Source organism: Homalodisca vitripennis, chromosome 8, assembly GCF_021130785.1.
Source record: "Homalodisca vitripennis isolate AUS2020 chromosome 8, UT_GWSS_2.1, whole genome shotgun sequence".
Taxonomy (NCBI): Eukaryota; Metazoa; Arthropoda; class Insecta; order Hemiptera; family Cicadellidae; genus Homalodisca; species Homalodisca vitripennis.
In genome coordinates, this window is record NC_060214.1 from 92,306,568 (window position 1) to 92,324,297 (window position 17,730).

The 17,730-nt window shown below is 34.6% G+C and overlaps 1 protein-coding gene across 2 annotated transcripts; it reads left to right on the forward strand.

Moving 5' to 3' along the window:
- Positions 1 to 629: 629 nt before the first annotated feature.
- On the forward strand, positions 630 to 7,740 carry LOC124367743 (E1A-binding protein p400-like). 2 transcript variants are annotated; one of them, XM_046824825.1, is made up of 4 exons: positions 630 to 758; positions 1,161 to 1,442; positions 3,770 to 3,919; positions 5,801 to 7,740. In XM_046824825.1, exons 1-4 carry the CDS (start codon positions 705 to 707, stop codon positions 5,813 to 5,815), a joined length of 501 nt encoding a protein of 166 aa, XP_046680781.1. In that variant the 5' UTR covers positions 630 to 704; the 3' UTR covers positions 5,816 to 7,740. The 2 variants fall into 2 exon arrangements, with proteins under 2 accessions (XP_046680781.1, XP_046680780.1); XM_046824824.1 differs by having other exon boundaries at positions 641 to 758; positions 5,791 to 7,740.
- Positions 7,741 to 17,730: the final 9,990 nt, after the last annotated feature.

Sequence of the window (17,730 nt, forward strand, 5' to 3'; positions counted from 1 at the left end):
ATTGTACTTTTCTTTATTACACAATTTTGAAGGTCAAGAGATTGTATTGTTTTTTTCATCAAGGGGTTTTCCAGCGATATCCAAAGTGCATTGATGTGAAATGGCAAATCCAAATTTTGAGTACCTAGTGTTTATTGATGTATCCTTAGTTTATAGGCTATATTCAGAGGCTGTTGAATCATTATTTTTGTGTGTGTTTAAAAATATTTTGGATGTTGATGTTTGTAGTATTCCGGCTGGAGTATTTGAAGTTGTTGCTTGCCTTACAGGATTTAAGGTTTTATCAAAAGATTTGGCATCACTTGCTTTTTCAACTTCAGTCAGCGCTTTTTTGGTGTTTTACTCCATGTTTTAAACTTACATATTCCAAAGAGTATTTAGATCTGGTTTTAAGGTAATTTGTATTCACTGTATTTGTTTTAGTGGTGGCAAAACATTCAATTCATAACTAACAATCCTTTTGTATGTTACTCTATCCACCTTCACTATTCTAGGAGGTGACATTTTACACACTGTATAGTGTTTTTATAGATATTTTTATATTTTTTATATTTTATTGCAAGCCATAAATTCCAAAAGCAAATGACATATTCTAATAAAAAATAGAACAGCAAGGCTTAACAATTAAGAAAAATCTGTTGCCAAAATTAATCCTAACAATTTTCAGGTACGAATATTTCATCATACCGAGAGAAGAAGGAAAGATGGTTGTAGACATGATTTCAAAGAAGGAAAAGAAAACCAGTGGGATTTATAAGGTACTGCAGGTTAATGTTTTTTTTTCTTAGGATACTATTTATAATGTCAATAACGTGTCATTAATCACACAACATATTTTATGGATAAAATACTGATAGTAACCAGAATTTATTTCTATCACTACATTGAAATTACAAGAACCAATATTTATAGCTTTTTATTTTGTGAGGCCTATTAATAGCAAGTCTATAGCAAAGTATACCGTTCTTACCTTTGTGAGGTTCCTGTAGAATAATAGACCTTTTGACTTGCTATCAAAAGGTTTCACAAAATAAAAAGTTATAAATATTGGTTCTGGTAATTTCAGTATAGTGATTGAAATAAGAATAGCCAATACAAGCTCCATCTTCAGCACAATTTATTTATGTACATGCTATATTACAACTAATTCGCCTTCACAGACTCACCAAACGAAGATGTCACAGATGTTTCTGCAGGACAACAACACTTCGTTTACGCAAGTAATGAACGCCAAGTTTGACTCCATTCAAGGGATCTCCAACAAGCGTACATCAACCAAGAAGCCAGTGCTCAACGACAGGCCTCACAGGAAGAACAAAAAACACGCTAAGGTGCTGGCAGGCTGTGGCATCAACTACGACAACCCCTTGAGTCCGGTGGAAATAGCAACACGCTGTGCTGATTTTATCAACAAGCAGAAACAGCTGGCTGCCCAGCAGGCTGTGAGTGCCTGATAATGTAAAGTTCTCTGGAAGCTTAACTTATTCAGCAGATATGCTCTGACACTGCATTAAATCGTTGTAAAACAAAGTTTCTAAACTAATTGGTAATTCTATCCATTGACTGACAAAAAAGTATGCAGATTGTGACATATTTTAATTCTGACGTTCAGAATGTTCAACAAATGGAAATTTATGAAAACTGCAAAATTAGAATGTGGCAATGGTAGAATTTGTTGTAGAATTAACATTTTTATTATCTCTTAAAATAATATCCTTAGAAAAACATTTGTAATTTTGACTCAACAACTTACTTTAATATATCTTCCTGTTATAAAAAACTACTTCAGTCAGGATGAACAGGATTCCAATATCCTACAGAGACTTCTGCAACATTTCATAATCTTGTTTTATAAAAATCAGCATTGGATTGTTAGTAATAATAACTTTAATTTTTAATAATTTCCAAGTGTGAGTGTGTTTATAATTCACCTATATCTTAATGTGCGACGTGACCTTTTTATCGTAAACCCCTTTTTAACTGATGTGCACATCAGTTTTTTGCAGAGGTCCTAACAGTTTGAGAACCACTGTCATGTTGTAAATTTTTTGGAATTTTAAATCTTTTGTTGATGACAATCAACACACATAACTGTTCTTGACATGTTACACATGGAACGTTAACGTTCTTTTGAATTTATAAATCCCATTGTATTTGCAATAAATACAACAATTTATTGCATTGAGTTTTAGAGCATAGCTTATTTTCTATAACATTAAAAACTTTATACTGTAGTATACATTTTAATTACAGAACAGTTTTTAATAGGAATTTGGAATTTAAATTTGAAATTCACTTTCAAAATTTCTAACGACCTTGTTACATTTTTAGATGTCAATGTGTTTTTAAACCTAAAAACAAATGTCAAAGATCCAAATTGTATGCAATATTTAAACTATTCAAGCTGCCATCCTGGTTATTATAACAAAACCATTCCAAAAAGTATAATAACAATTATTATACTCTTTGTCTTTGTTATATTATGTCTTTGTTTTGTTACTGGTAGAGCAAAAAAAACTTTGTTCTAATAAATCTGTCAATCATTGTTACAAACAAAAATTAAAAAATTAAAAGGAAATACAACAAAGTACAACATGTATTACTTCATACTTACTAGGGCTATACAAATTAATGATATCATAAAAACAGCACATAATATTCTAAAAGCTTCACCTGTAACAAGAAATATATTGAGTAGTCCATCTAAAGCAATTTTTTAAAGCCCCAAAATTTGAAAGATCTATTATGAGGAACTAAACTACCCCCTGTTGAACTAATCAAAAATTTCAAGAAACCTTTTGGCTGTGAACCTTGTTGTAAGCCTTGCCGTAAAGTATGAAATTTAATAATAAACTAAAAAAATGTCTATAGTAGCAAAACAAAGAAATTCTACAATAATTGGTAAAATAACTTGTGAATCCAGCAAAAAACATAAAAACTGTCAGAAAAACTACATTGGTCAGACAATAACTTCGTTGCACATTGGAATGAAAAAAAAAACACTGTAGTGATACAACCCTTAAAGTTAAATCCAATTCAATTTCGGCCCATTCAAAATCAATATAAGATTAAAATTAATAAGGAATAGCTCATCAGAAGGGTCTATAAACTAAACATTCTGTCGATCTAAATGTAAGATATGTGTAGATACGAGGGCTATCCAGAAAGTAGATTACATTTCACTCTGTAGCTGCTAGGTGCGGGACTATTGCAGCTATTTTCATGTCAAGGTGGTCTCCGTTTAATGGATATCTAGCCGTGTTAATGAGGGGTTACTATCGCTCATTGCCAAATGGTCCTTTCTACACATAACCTGTGTAAATGATAATGGAAAAATAAACTTTATATACACCAATTACATTTAGTCCTATACATTTTGTACATATACAAAACAGTTATACCACATAAAAAATTGAACAAATACATAATTATAGTTGTACTAATTTTCAACGTAAATTTTATAAGTATAGCACAATCAAATATAAAACTCAATGCAATATGTGGCTAAAACCCAGGAACCAACAGTTAGTATTGCTTTGTGGTGCTTCAGTTGGGTCTTTCAGGTATCAGATGTAGAGACACAGCTTATTTTGTATTAACTTCTAGAATGAACCTGGTTTAAGAATTAGACAGTTCTAGTTTCAGTTTTTCTAGAGTTTCTTTGTCTTTCATAATAACCACTACCAGTTTTACTTTTTTAATATGATATGTCAGAGAAACATTGTGCAATCTTGAGAACATTTCCAAAGACATTACCTTTGGTTTGTAGGTGACAGCTGCATTCCAGCAGGGTCAGCAGATAGCTGTGAGACAGACTCCTGTGTGGATACAATCCTCAGGCACCTCTACTGCCCTAGCAGCAGTAGCTGTCACTCAGGAACCCACCCTGGTCTCCCTCTTCAATTCTCAACCTGACAATGTGAGTATTTCTTTTATCTCTCCAGATATTGTAACTTGAGCTGTTTGAACCGCTTTCTTCCTATGGCATGACATGAATATATTGTTATCTGTGTGGATACAAGCTTCAGGCACCTCTACTGCCGTAGTGGCAGTATCTGTCACTCAGGAACCCACGCTGGTCTCCTTCTTCAATTCTCAACCTGACAATGTGAGTATTACTCTTATCTCTCCAGACATTGTAACTTGAGCTGTTTGAACCGCTTTCTTCCTATGGCATGACATGAATATATTGTTATCTGTGTGGATACAAGCTTCAGGCACCTCTACTGCTGTAGTGGCAGTAGCTGTCACTCAGGAACCCACGCTGGTCTCCTTCTTCAATTCTCAACCTGACAATGTGAGTATTACTCTTATCTCTCCAGACATTGTAACTTGAGCTGTTTGAACCGCTTTCTTCCTATGGCATGACATGAATATATTGTTATCTGTGTGGATACAAGCCTCAGGCTCCTCTACTGCTGTAGTGGCAGTAGCTGTCACTCAGGAACCCACGCTGGTCTCCTCTTCAATTCTCAACCTGACAATGTGAGTATTACTCTTATCTCTCCAGACATTGTAACTTGAGCTGTTTGAACCGCTTTATTCCTATGGCATGACATGAATATATTGTTATCTGTGTGGATACAAGCTTCAGGCACCTCTACTGCCCTAGCAGCAGTAGCTGTCACTCAGGAACCCACGCTGGTCTCCTTCTTCAATTCTAACCTGACAATGTGAGTATTACTCTTATTTCTCCAGACATGTAACTTGAGCTGTTTGAACCGCTTTCTTCCTATGGCATGACATGAATATATTGTTATCTGTGTGGATACAAGCCTCAGGCTCCTCTACTGCTGTAGTGGCAGTAGCTGTCACTCAGGAACCCACGCTGGTCTCCCTCTTCTATTCCCAACCTGACATGTGAGTATTACTCTTGCCAGATATTGTAACTTGAGGTTTTTGAACAGCTGTCTTTCTATGGTATGATACGAATATATTGTTATCTGTGCGGATACAAGCCTCAGGCACTTCTACTCCTCTAGTGGCAGTAGCTGTCACTCAGGACCCCACCCTTCTCACTCTCTCCCACCCTAATTACACAAGAGTCAAGAGTCTATTTAACACTGACACAGTCAAAAGTATGAACCCAAATTCCATCTGTTACGATCACGAGTATTACCAATCTTTCTGTTACTCACAAGTGCACTTCTGGACCTCAACTCAACTTGCTGCATCGCTACAACTTTATAAGGCCACTGGCACTTCCAGAGTATTGAATTGGAGAAAGATCACAGCGCCCAACCACAGCTCAGATAAGAGGGGGTGGGACAGCCAAATCATAGAAAACCAGAAGTGCCAACCCACTGACAGATTATATTGATTTAGTCTAGAATCTTAGAGCCAATTTACGTTGTACAAGCATACAATCAGTTTTTGTTTTTAATCTATAGAGGATTGTTTTAGGAAAGAAATTAATTGTCGGCCTTGCAGATTTTGGTGGAGGTGAAAATGAGAATGTATTAAAAGGGTTAAAAATATGAAACAAAATTTTATTTCATTGGTTTTTTTTTTGTAGGTTGATGTAATGAAAATTATCCTCATACACATAAATAGTTGTATCATGGCCAGATAACAAGTCATCACATTAACTAGCGACTATTGAATTTCCACTAAATATACAGTATATATTTTTGTATATAGTTTAATCACAAACTATGTTCTGTTTTACTTTTAAATCAAACATCTTTGAGAGTTATTCTTTGCTGATAATGTAAATAGTGGTGAAATATCTTGTTGTAGTTGCGATATCTGACTTATTGTTGCTTTCTTATGTTACAAGAACATGATTAGTTTGTTTCAGAGCCAGAACCAGTGAAGCAGATAGAGGATATCTGGACCATTTGGCACTGAAATCATGTCTTCTTTGAATAAGTTCTATTGTACAGTATTCTTTAAGCCCATTCAAAATTTTATTTCAATTATGCTACGTTTTCATCAGTTTATTGTACTTAATTTAGCAATATAAGAGATATGCAAAATATATTACTTAAGTTCTTCTATTATTAATTACGATAACTCCTACATTGGTACTTTACTATGTTGCTACATTACATGCACAATTTTGTAAATAACTGCAAATCGTGGAAAACTATTCACAAACTAAATAACCATCAGTGTACAAGCTTTCAAAAAAAAAAAAAAACAAGCTAAAAACAACTACAGTTCAGCTGATTCAGCTGATTGCGGGTGAATATTGTTTATTGACTTTAGCTTACGTGTCGGAGGATTTTGCCAATGGCCTTGCAAAAATATACTTTGCAGCAAAACGATGGGTTAGTTGAGAGAACTATGTAAAGTTGGGCTGTTTGGTATAATTTCTGTACGTTACTGTTTGTCATGTAAGTCTTGCACAGTTTTGATTGAAAAATTGGACTGTTAATTTTTGTTTTGTTTATAAATTATACCTTATTTTTTGTTAATTACATGATAAATTACTTTATTTTTGTTTGTCATATAATTACTTTCTTACATGACCTGAATACGTAGTAACGATTTTATATATTAATATTTCGTGCCTTTTAATATTTTATCTCTTTTAGTACTTTTAATACACCACAAAATCAACTGTGTGTGTGTTGTTATAGGTGTTAGTTTTAACAGCATTAGCTAAATCAACATGCTGTTGCATTATATGTAATGTAATTTGTATAGTTAAATGTGGGTACAAAAAAAGAAGATGCTAATCTTGAGATTATTTGAATGAAAAATGTCGAATTGATAATGCTGATATTTGATAATCATTAATTTATATTCATTAGACTGACTGTCTTGAGTTAAGACTGAAAAGTTTGGGTGGGTTTTGTATTTATCCCCTCTTATTTATATATATGTGCAATTCAATTTAATTGGAAAAATTGGTTCATTTCTCTTTGATTGTGTAAGATTTGATTACATCAAACCTGTGAGTCATGAAATAAGAGTGGATCTCATTCTCAACCCAAATGATTTAACTTCTAGGGTCAAAATATTTGTTTGTTCCCTATTATTGTTTCTACAAATATCATCCATTATAATGTTCAAAAAAGTTATACCAATTAAGAAATTTAATTGAAATTTATTTTTGAGCAAAAACGTAATTGAACAACTGAAGGGATTTTATAGATCTTTCCCTTAAATATAGCATCTTTTTATTCTAGCAATTGATATGGTTGGCAAAAATTAAGATTGTTTATTTCTTGTTTTTTTCTCGTAAAACTGATACTGAGATGAAGTGATACTGATACAATCTTTATTCTTTGTGGCTACTTCTGAAGTGATTATTTGCTGTCTTATAAGGCAACATATTGATTTAATGGTTATATAGTTTTGTCCTTTTAAAATTTTTGGAATAAGGTTTCACTAGTTAAATTTTGTAGTATGATTTGTTTTACCAATGAAATGTGTTATGAACATTTTTGTACACTTTTTAATTTTGTTAAAATACTTTGTTGTAACTTATATTGTTCAACAAGTCTTGTGACAAGCTATACAAGTGTCTATTGTTTCTGAATTTACCAGAATAAATGTATAATTCTTGACAATACGCCCTTTACGCTATAAGTGTTTTTTCTTAGTTGCATAACTCGTATTTTTGTTTAACCAGATACGTATTTTTGTATATTGTATACTTGTAATATAACTGTTTGCTTGCCAAAGAAGAAAAAAAGCAGTTTCTGTGCAAAAAAAAGGTTTGTGTACATATCGAAATTGTTGACACTGTATCTTTTTCAGTGTATTAAATTTTTTTACTAGTTTTTAAAATGTGTGTTTCATTTCCATCTGTCCATTGGTAATGTGACTATGAAAGAAAATGTATTTATACCCTTTTAATTTATCAAATTGTAAGATGCTCAGATATTCTGTATGTTTCTGGCTTCGTGATAGTAAAATATTTGGTTCTTCATTGTTTATATTGCCTGAAACTTATTAACATACTATACTGTAATTGTAAATGGTGATGGCGACCGGTGAAGATGAGTTGTGTTGTGGTTCCTGTATGTAAACAACCGCGCGAAGTAAAGCTGTTACTTGTTCTGGAAGGTGTGGAAAAATGTATCACACTTCTTGTGTAAATATATCTGACATGGATTACAATAATTAAAATTATTGGTGAAGTGAGCTTGTGGTTATGTGCATCATGCCAGTCCTGGTTAATCTCTAAGGAAGCTGTTTACTGTAAAGATTATGAAAAACCTAACAGATAAATCGGTTTGTTGTGAGTGTTTTGATTACATTAAGATCTTAACAGATCAAATCTCAGTGTTATCCGAAAATTACAAGGAAATGCCCTGTAATATGATAAAAATGGGGTACGAGCAAATTGAGATTATAACAATACCAAACTCGAATTCTGATTATATTAGGCATGTAAATGTACATGCATCTTTACTTCATCAAAATCAGTCTGACTTGTCACTAGTTGTGATAGTGAACAAATTGAAACAAATTTAACATCTACCAACCAAATCCAAACCTCAATAAACAACAGACTTATCAAGCCTACTACGATGAATGTACTTAAACCAAACTCTGTTGTTGAAAAGCAAATTTACCATGAATTATTTGCATCTCTCAAGTAAACTGCACCAAGATCAGTCAAGAAAACTATGCTGAATTTCACTAGTCTCATCTAGGAGGAAGAGGATGCAAAACAACCAAGTCCAAAGACAAGGTGGTCTTAACCAAAACAAGCCTAGGCAATTATTGGTAGCAAATCGACTCCTGACATCTCCACAGTAAGTATAAATAAATGGCTAAGTATAAATGGATAAGTATTTCTACGCTTTCAACTAAAGTTGATGAAAACAGACTCTCAAATTATGTGAATTGTAACATAGGATCTTGAGTGGTTATTGAAGGGTGGACTTCTAAATGTAACATCTACAAATCTATAAAATTGGGTTTCCAGAGCACAAAGATGCTCTAAATCCAGAGCACTGGTCTGGAGGAGCTCTGGTAAGAATTTTCCGGCCCCCTTGTAACCCTCAAACCCAACAGGAGACTAAGAACAACTCTTCGGACACAGATTTTTTTAGAAAAAGTTGTGTCCTCATTTAATCCTACATAAACAACAGTGTGAGATCTATGTCTCCTATAACAGGTTAAAGCCAATCCTAACTCAGGATGTAGGACTAATCGGAAAATCTTATTTGGCAATGTTCAATGCCTAACAAACAAGGTGCTGGAAATTGAAGCTTTGATGACCACCGAATTGTTCTCAGTCCTTTGTTTTGCTGAACACTGGTTGAATCATGACAACTGTACCCTGTATAATTTTAAGGGATTTAAATTAGCCTCAATTTATTGCAGGCGTCACTCGATTCATGGTGGTACTGCCGTGTTTGTCTCTGATTCAATAAAATACTGCGTGTGGTTGATGTTGAGAGGTTCTGTATATAAATGAAGCCTGTGCTGTTAGACTATTTTATCTTAAAACAATCGTTATAGCTATATAAAGACCAAGTGTAAGTAACAGTGAAATTTTCTTTGATAAATTGGATGCTCTACTGGAATATCTGACTAAATTAAATTGTGACCTTGTAATTTTTGCAGATTGTAACATCAAGCTCTGCGGAAATCCGAAGGAAACTATTGTGCTACACAACATTCTTTGATCTGCTGGTTTGTATTGCACGAACTATGAACCTACCAGAGGACTAGCATGTATTGATAATATTGATACCAATCTGACTCCCTCATCATACATGACTTTTGGATTGGCCTATTTCTGATCATAAATTCATGAGTATCAAACTTCTTGCATATTCAGATCTGTGTACCAATGATGTAAAAAATCAAAAGGTTTTGCCTATTAAATACCGCCCATTACCTCTAGGTGTTCTTGCAGATTTCAAACGCTGCTTGGATACGCTTGATTGGGTAAGCATGCTATATGATGGGGACTAAGAAACCTCAAAATAATTCCATCAAACCTTTATCTACTGGACATTCATTTGCCAGAAATTGCATTAAGCCTTCAAAGAAACTGGCAACAAGAGCTAAATGGTACACACCTGAACTGGAAAATCTTAAAAACATAGTGATGATCTTGTTCGTCTTTCCCAAACAACTAGCCTGGAGTGATGTAAACTCCTATAAAATTGCCCTGTATCAAGCTAAGAAGAAATGCAACGAGAACTTTATTGCAACTGCTAGCAATAAATATAAAGCAGCGTGGCAGGTCATCCAAATGGAGTCCGTTGCCTCATCAGCTACACACACAGCCCCTGATGCAGATATCAATAAATCCTTCACTGCCGGTGTCGAAGAGGTAAGGAGGAGTATCTAGCCGACCTACACTTCTGCTATTGATCTCATCCAGACTCAAATTCCTGTACCAACTGAGAGCTTCCGATGGAAGACAGTCAGCCCTAGTGATAATGTGAGTGTAGTGGGCAGGCTCAAATAAACCAAAAGTTGTGACATCTACAATATTTCCGCTGTGCTTATAAAAAAATGCCATACATGAAATTGCCGTTCCCTTATCCATGTGTGTAAATAATTGTCTCATGGAAAGCATCTTCCAAGCCAACTTAAAGTATCAAAGGTTGCTCCAATATTTAAGAAGGGTAACAGCAATGAATGTGGCAGCTATAAAAATCTTCCTGGTTCCTTCTTCTCCAAATTTTTGAACTAGTTATAAAAAGTCAGGTGAGTACTTTCCTTGAACAAAACAATATTTTTAGCACTAGTCAGTTTGGTTTTAGGCCGGGGAGGTCCACGATCGATGCAGTCGATGAGCTTATATCCTTCATCCTTTCTAGCCTTGAAGTGGGATTATCCACTGGTGCCGCTAGCAAAGGGTTTAGATCGTGTCGATCGGGACATACTCCTGAGAACAATAGAATTATATGGTGTGATTGATCGTCAACATGCTCTTTTCAAGTCATACCTCAGTGAAAGTACCAAACAGTTTGTTCAAATGGTAAGTTTTCTGAGCATTCTGAGGTTAAGTACGGGGTACCACAGGGGTCGGTACTGGGCCCATTTCTATTCATAGTTATGGTAAATGATTTGGTCTCTTGTGTAAGCTCAAATCTATAATGTTCACTGATGATGCAACTTTGCCACATTACACTTATCAATCGCTTCCTTGCAGACAGAGACTGATAGTTTACTTATACAGGCAAATAACTGGTACAGAGCCAACATGTTTCTGATGAATGTAGAGAAAACAAAAAATGTATTTTTCTTTTAGTAACCATGGAAATAATGACAGTAACAAAACGGTGAAGCTTTTGGGAACTATTCTTGATCCTAAGCTATCCTGGAATCCTCATGTTTACTATGTGTATAAAAGGTTGCATAAAGTGATTTACTTTTTAAGACACCTTAAACAATGCATACCAATTTATAGCTTAAGAATGGTTTTTTGCGTCTTTTCATAGCACTATAGCTTATGGTTTGCTCTTTCGGGGCAACTCCAGTGGCGAAGACAGTGTTTTGATCACACAAAAGAAGACCATGAGAATTTTAGATGGGGATGATCCCAGAGCTCAATGCAGGCCTATATTTGTAAAATTAAGAATATTAACAGTAGTGCCGACAGCCGAGCGGTCTGAGACGTTGGACTTCGAGTCTGAGTTGGAGATAGCGCAGGTTCGAATCCTGTCTGTGATCGTTGCACTTTTTATCAGTACCATCGACCTTGTACTGTATCGACTCTCCCTCTTATTCTGCTAGATAAGATCCTCGCACAGGCCAGTGGCCCATGAGGACGGGCAGAGTAAGGCTTAAAAGGGGATCGGCTTCTCCTTAAAAAAATCTTTGCTTACTTTTTGCTATGTTGCATGTTAGAAATAATTTTAGCAGCTTAAAATTATATATAATTATTACTATATTATTACATAGCATAGTTATTATTATAAATATATAATAATAATATATATTAGTAGAGGAAAGTACCCAAATACGGACCCCTGCCTTAATGTGGACCCCCATGGTTATTGTCTCTGATGAGTGCTGAAAACCTAGCAACAACAGTTTTAAATACTAGTGCAAGGTTCCACCACAAAGTAGAAGAGCGCTAGCGTCACCTGCTCCAGTTGCTTTCTTGACAGTCGGCCATTACGTGTTTTTGCAATACTAAAAGTTTTTGTGAGTGCTCAGTTTTTTTTAGTTGGACGCGATAAGTGACAGGTAAGCCTTACAACCCTTATATATTCTTAAATGGTAATGTTGAAGGAATCACGTAACCATGTAATTATTTCCATGGGATATTTTTTTTAATTAAATATGGCGTTTTAAAAAATTCAGAAATGAGGTGCCTAAAACGGACCCCCAACAGTTGCCTAAACTGGAACCCCCTGCATAACGTGTGATATTTTATTTTAAAAATAGGCTAGTTATTTTTTCCAGATTATATTCCTTATTGTATTGTTTTCAGATTAAAAAGAAGAATGGGGAAAATAGCCCAGCGAAAATGGAATGAATCTGACATGATAAAAGCAATAGACGCAGTTCGTAAAAAAATATGGGATGGAAAAAGGCTAGTAAACACTTCAATGTGCCCCAAAACTACTCTTATAAGATATCTAATGTTAAGTACGGCACATCTGAAGAGGCAGTAAAAGTAAAGAGGGGTTAGGCCAACTGTTTTGAGTAAAGATATTGAAGAGGAGCTAGTTACTTACTGTCTTGCGATGGAGGCATCATTTTTTGGTCTTACTCGTGCTGATCTCCGAAGAATCGCTGTCCCAATTGGCAGAAAGAAATCAAATCGCACACCCTTTCAAAAATGAAATTGCAGGGAAAAAATGGGTACGTCTTTTCTTACAAAGGCACAAGTCTAAGTTATCAGAAAGAAAAGCCAACTGGGACTTCTTATAGCAGGGCTCTTGGGTTTAGCAAGGAAAAATGTTGAGATGTTTTTTTGGCCTTTTGGATGAAGTTTATGAGAAGGAAAAATTTACTCCTGATAGAATTTATAATGTTGACGAGAGCGGAATAACCGTTGTTCAATCAAAAGTAGCAAAGGTTGTAGGTCTACAGGGGGAAAAAACAGGTTGCTTCCTTGACTTCAGGAGAGCGCGTGGAGCCCTAATCCACTGTTGTAGCTTGCATGAGTGCTAGTGGTTCTTTTGTGCCCCCGTTGGTAGTTTTTCCCTAGAAAAAAAACATGAGTGAACAACTTACAAAAGGAGCTCCAGCTGGAACTATCTTTTCCACACATCCTTCAGGATGGATTCAGACAAATTCTTTCACAGAGTGGTTTCGACATTTCATTAAGTTCTCCAATCCCACCAAAGAAAAACCTGTGCTCTTGTTGCTGGATGGGCACTTTAGCCACACCCAAAACATAGATTTAATTGACCTGGCAAAAGAAAATCATGTGACCATTCTTTCTCTGCCTCCCCCACTGCTCTCATAAACTCCCAGCCGTTGGACAAGACCTTCATGGGTCCTCTGAAAATCCATTACAGTGATGAAATAAGACAGTGGCTCAGAATTAAACCAACGTCCTGTCACCGCGTTTGATGTGATGGAGTTATTTGGTAAAGCTTACATCAAATGTCAGAGAGCTGAAGTAGCGATCAATGGTTTTAAAGTAACTGGGATATGGCCATTGAACAAAACAATATTCTCGGACGCTGAATACATAGAAGAAGCTAACAAACAAAGAGATTCCTCTTTTTATGAAGCTGTATTGAAGAAAAAATAAACCTAAAGGCACAAACCTAAGCCCACCAATAAATCAGAACCAAAGTACTTCGAATGAACAAGGTGGTTTTTCAAGAGATCGATTTAAATTAGGCCATCAGCATCAACAAGTTCAGTAGTTGGTTATCTTCCTTTGCCGGATGAAGAACTCGAGATGAGCCCTGCCACATCTTGTCAGATCAGCCCATTTGACATAACCCCCACTTCCACAAGTCAAGAAAAGAACGTCAAATAGAGGACGAAAAGCCTGCAAGTCTACAGTCATTACTTATACTCCTTATAAAACTCAATTAGAGGAGGCCAAAAAAGCTAAAGAAGAGAAGGAAGCACAGCAAAAGGCAAAGAACCGTATTACTGGAGGATGTCGGGGGGAACCGGAAGAAAGGAAAACAACTGGTTAAGAAACGTCCTTTCTTTTGATGAACGGGATGAAAAAGTATCCGGCAGTGAAGCAGATGAGAGTGTCTCATCCGGAAATTCAGAACTCGAGGTACCTCCTGGTGTAATTCCAGCCAAAGAAGACGACGCGGCTTGTATGTTTTTTGCGACAGAAAGTTTTTCAGAGGACAATAAAGGAGAACTCTGGGTAATGTGTATCATGTGTTCTATGTGGGCCCATGTAGATTGCGCAGGAGCTGATAAGACATTTATATCTGTGATTTTTGCCTTTAATAATCTACAACCTATTCACTGAACCCAATGTACATTTTCCCAACCTTGAATTTTCACATTTTCAATTTTCTACGTTAAAAAAATGTTCAAATAAAAAAACTTTTCTGTCAAACCGTTTTGCAATTGATTTTCAGTTTTATTTCCCTTTCCTAGTTCAGTAAATTAAGTTTTTTTGTCATTTTACCCAGGGGTCCAGTTTAGGCAACCTTTTTGAAATTCACTGAAGTGTAAGGTTTACAAATTTTTGTATTTACTCCTGTAACTTATATATATTTTTGGCATAAATAAATTACAAATAGTACACGACATAGTAAAGTAAATATTACATAGTTTTTAAAACAGGTTTTTTCAATAATTTATATATTTTATAATATAAAAACAAAATGGGGGTCCGAATTTGGGCACTTTCCTCTATTATTATATATTATTATGTACATAATTATATTACTAGAAATAGATTTATTTAATTAATAGGCCATACACAAGATTGCGTAAGATCTTGTATTCCTATGAGTTTTTTGGTATATAACTTTTTAACAAATTACATTTAAGTGCTCAGAATGTCAGTGTAAAACGATTTAAGAAAGTCATTACAATTCTGACACTAGCATGTTAAAGTTTGAGGAGTTATAAGTTGCATGTGTAATTTTATTTTACCTAAACTAAGCTCATTTTTGATCATATTTTTCCTATGTTACCATTTTAAAACAATATATTGCACTGGGTTGCATGCTTGTTTGTTAATTTACATTGTTAATAATTTACTTAACTTTTTTTTATCTTAGTTTGATTCAACGGAATTATGCCCGTGATGTAACCATGAGTTTACTGCATGATTGATTATCATTGATTGTGATATATATATATCAATATATCAATTTGTATATATATATATATATATATATATATATATATATATTTGAATATAATTCTTGATCTGTTTTAACTTTTAAATTGTAATTGCATTCTATTGTGACGAGATCTATTGCAATGTTTAAAGATCAATAAAGATATCTACAATTAAAGGTTTTAACCCCTTCTCGGTTTTTTGACATAATATTACGTTTATAGCGATTGTGTAAAAGTGTGATATCGAGTACTGGCCATGACATTCCTCAATAGAATGCAACTCAAGAAGTGAGCTCGAAGAGCGAACTGCAACTCGCGGACAAGGCGCGCGAGGTGTTTCTTCGGTAACGAGGTTCGGCAGCTAAAAATTTCCCTAGAGAAATAATTAATACGCGTGCCAATTAGGTTATCAATCAGCCAAGAATTTAATTCGAAGAACATCGGATGTAACTTATACTAAGCAGTGTCAAGTAACTGGGTTGCGAAATATGTTTTATATGAAGTTAAACCGAATAACGGTACAATACAACGGATCTGAAATTACGTATAGAAAGAATGGAACCTCTTGTGTGTTTGTTAAAACAATTCATGAATATAGGCTTATAGCATTTTCTATGAATGTACTTGATTTTGTTACCGACTAACTCGCACACAAAACATAATTTGTCTTCTTGGTACCCTTACTAAGTCAAAGTACTAAATTGGTCAAACGGGTACAAAAATACAAAAATACGGTTCAAACACGTATCAAAGTTGCAGCCATGTTGCCACATAAGATAATCTATTCAGGTGAGGTGGGTTTGAAGGTACACTGGTGTGGTTGGGACCTAACCTCAACTGAAGTTCCATTTCAATTCCTTGTGGGTGTTAGCCACACTGGCTTTACAACGCGCTTCTAACTAAACTACATGGCATGTTTAATTTTGTACACGATTTTATACACTCTTGTACACTATATTAGATAGTACCTTATACACAGAAGAAACAAGTTATAAATAAAAATGATAATAAAAAGTTTGAAACAATTCCAAAATGTCTTTAATCAAGTTAGCATGTTGTCTTATGAAACTTACCTTATAGCAGTGGTAGATTCAAATTTGAGCGTCTATTTAAATATGTTAACAGTTAATTTATCGTAATATAGTTTTGAAAACCAATTGTCAATTAAGAATAAAAATTCAATATTGATAGTACATCTCCCTTGGGACACACTCCGTCACATGAACTCAAGACATACATTGGCATTGGCTGCAAAAAGTTGGGGTTGTGGCTTTGATCGATTAAACCAAACAATAATAGTTCAAACTCATCCTTTTTGGAATAATTGTCGCAATTATTGTTTTTATTTAAGCAACTCGGGTATACGCACAGGCCACATTGCCTATATAGACCCATTTCCTTATAGCAACCTTTTCTCAGGTAGATACGATAAGAATTTACTATAAGAAACCTGTTTAGTTACTTTTATTTGTTCCTTTACATTAATAATAATATTATTTCTTGTATCTTTTCTGTTCTGTTCATTGTAAAATCTTGATTGAAATAAACTAATTCATTCATTTTCAATTAAACGCCAATATAATCACATGACTTGGCCATAGTTACGTTTTGAAGGAATAATATCAGGCACATACATTGGCGTAGACCTATATAGAAAACTATTTGGGGGGGGGGGGGGGGAGGCTGACTTACTGGGTGGTTGGGGAGGTATAAAATACTGTTCAAGAACAGTGGCTTGGAAATCTTCCCCCCAATTTTTTGAACTTTAGGTTCCCAAAAAATGTATTTTACCTTAAAACAAATTTCTGGGTGCAATTTTAATGTTTGTCTTTCAAAATTTAGGGGGGGGGGTGATCAACTTTCCCCCATAGGCACATGTACGGTACAGAATAAGTTAGTATACTGAACTGAACTTGCACGCTTCAGGTAAAGCAAAAAAAAAAAAAAAAATACAAACATAGTTTGTGTAATGCTGGTTTGTTTACATTCTTAACTTAAAGATCATGGAAGGAATCATGTTGTGTAGATGAGTGTTCAGTGTTTCACAGTCGTTGTAAAACGAGCAGATAGTTGCCATACAGAGCAGTATAATCAATAAATAACAATATATACGATTTTCACATTAGCATTTGTTCATACCAGCTGGTATATTTAAGACCGATTATTAATAAAACCTTTGTTGTGGTACAAAGTTTACTTTGAAAATGTGACTAAAATTGATCAATGCATTTCTTATGGAGATTCCTCTAACTTTAGAGGCCAGTATGCAATAAGTTTTGTTATATTTATTATTTTTTCTCACCGTCCTTAGCATTCAAATTGTAAATTCTAGGCACTAAAGTTATCTTATTTTCTTCACAGCTCGAGAAATGTAGTGGGAACCGATTCACTTATGGAATTAAATATATAATTTCTAGTTAAATTGGTGGCAATTGTAAAATACAAAATGTAAGACCTGACATGGGAAATACGAAACCTGAAAGAAACAATTAATATTTTTTCCAAATAATTCAAAACGATGGGTATTGTTTATTTAATCAGGTGAAAAATAAAAAATAAAGGAAAGGAATA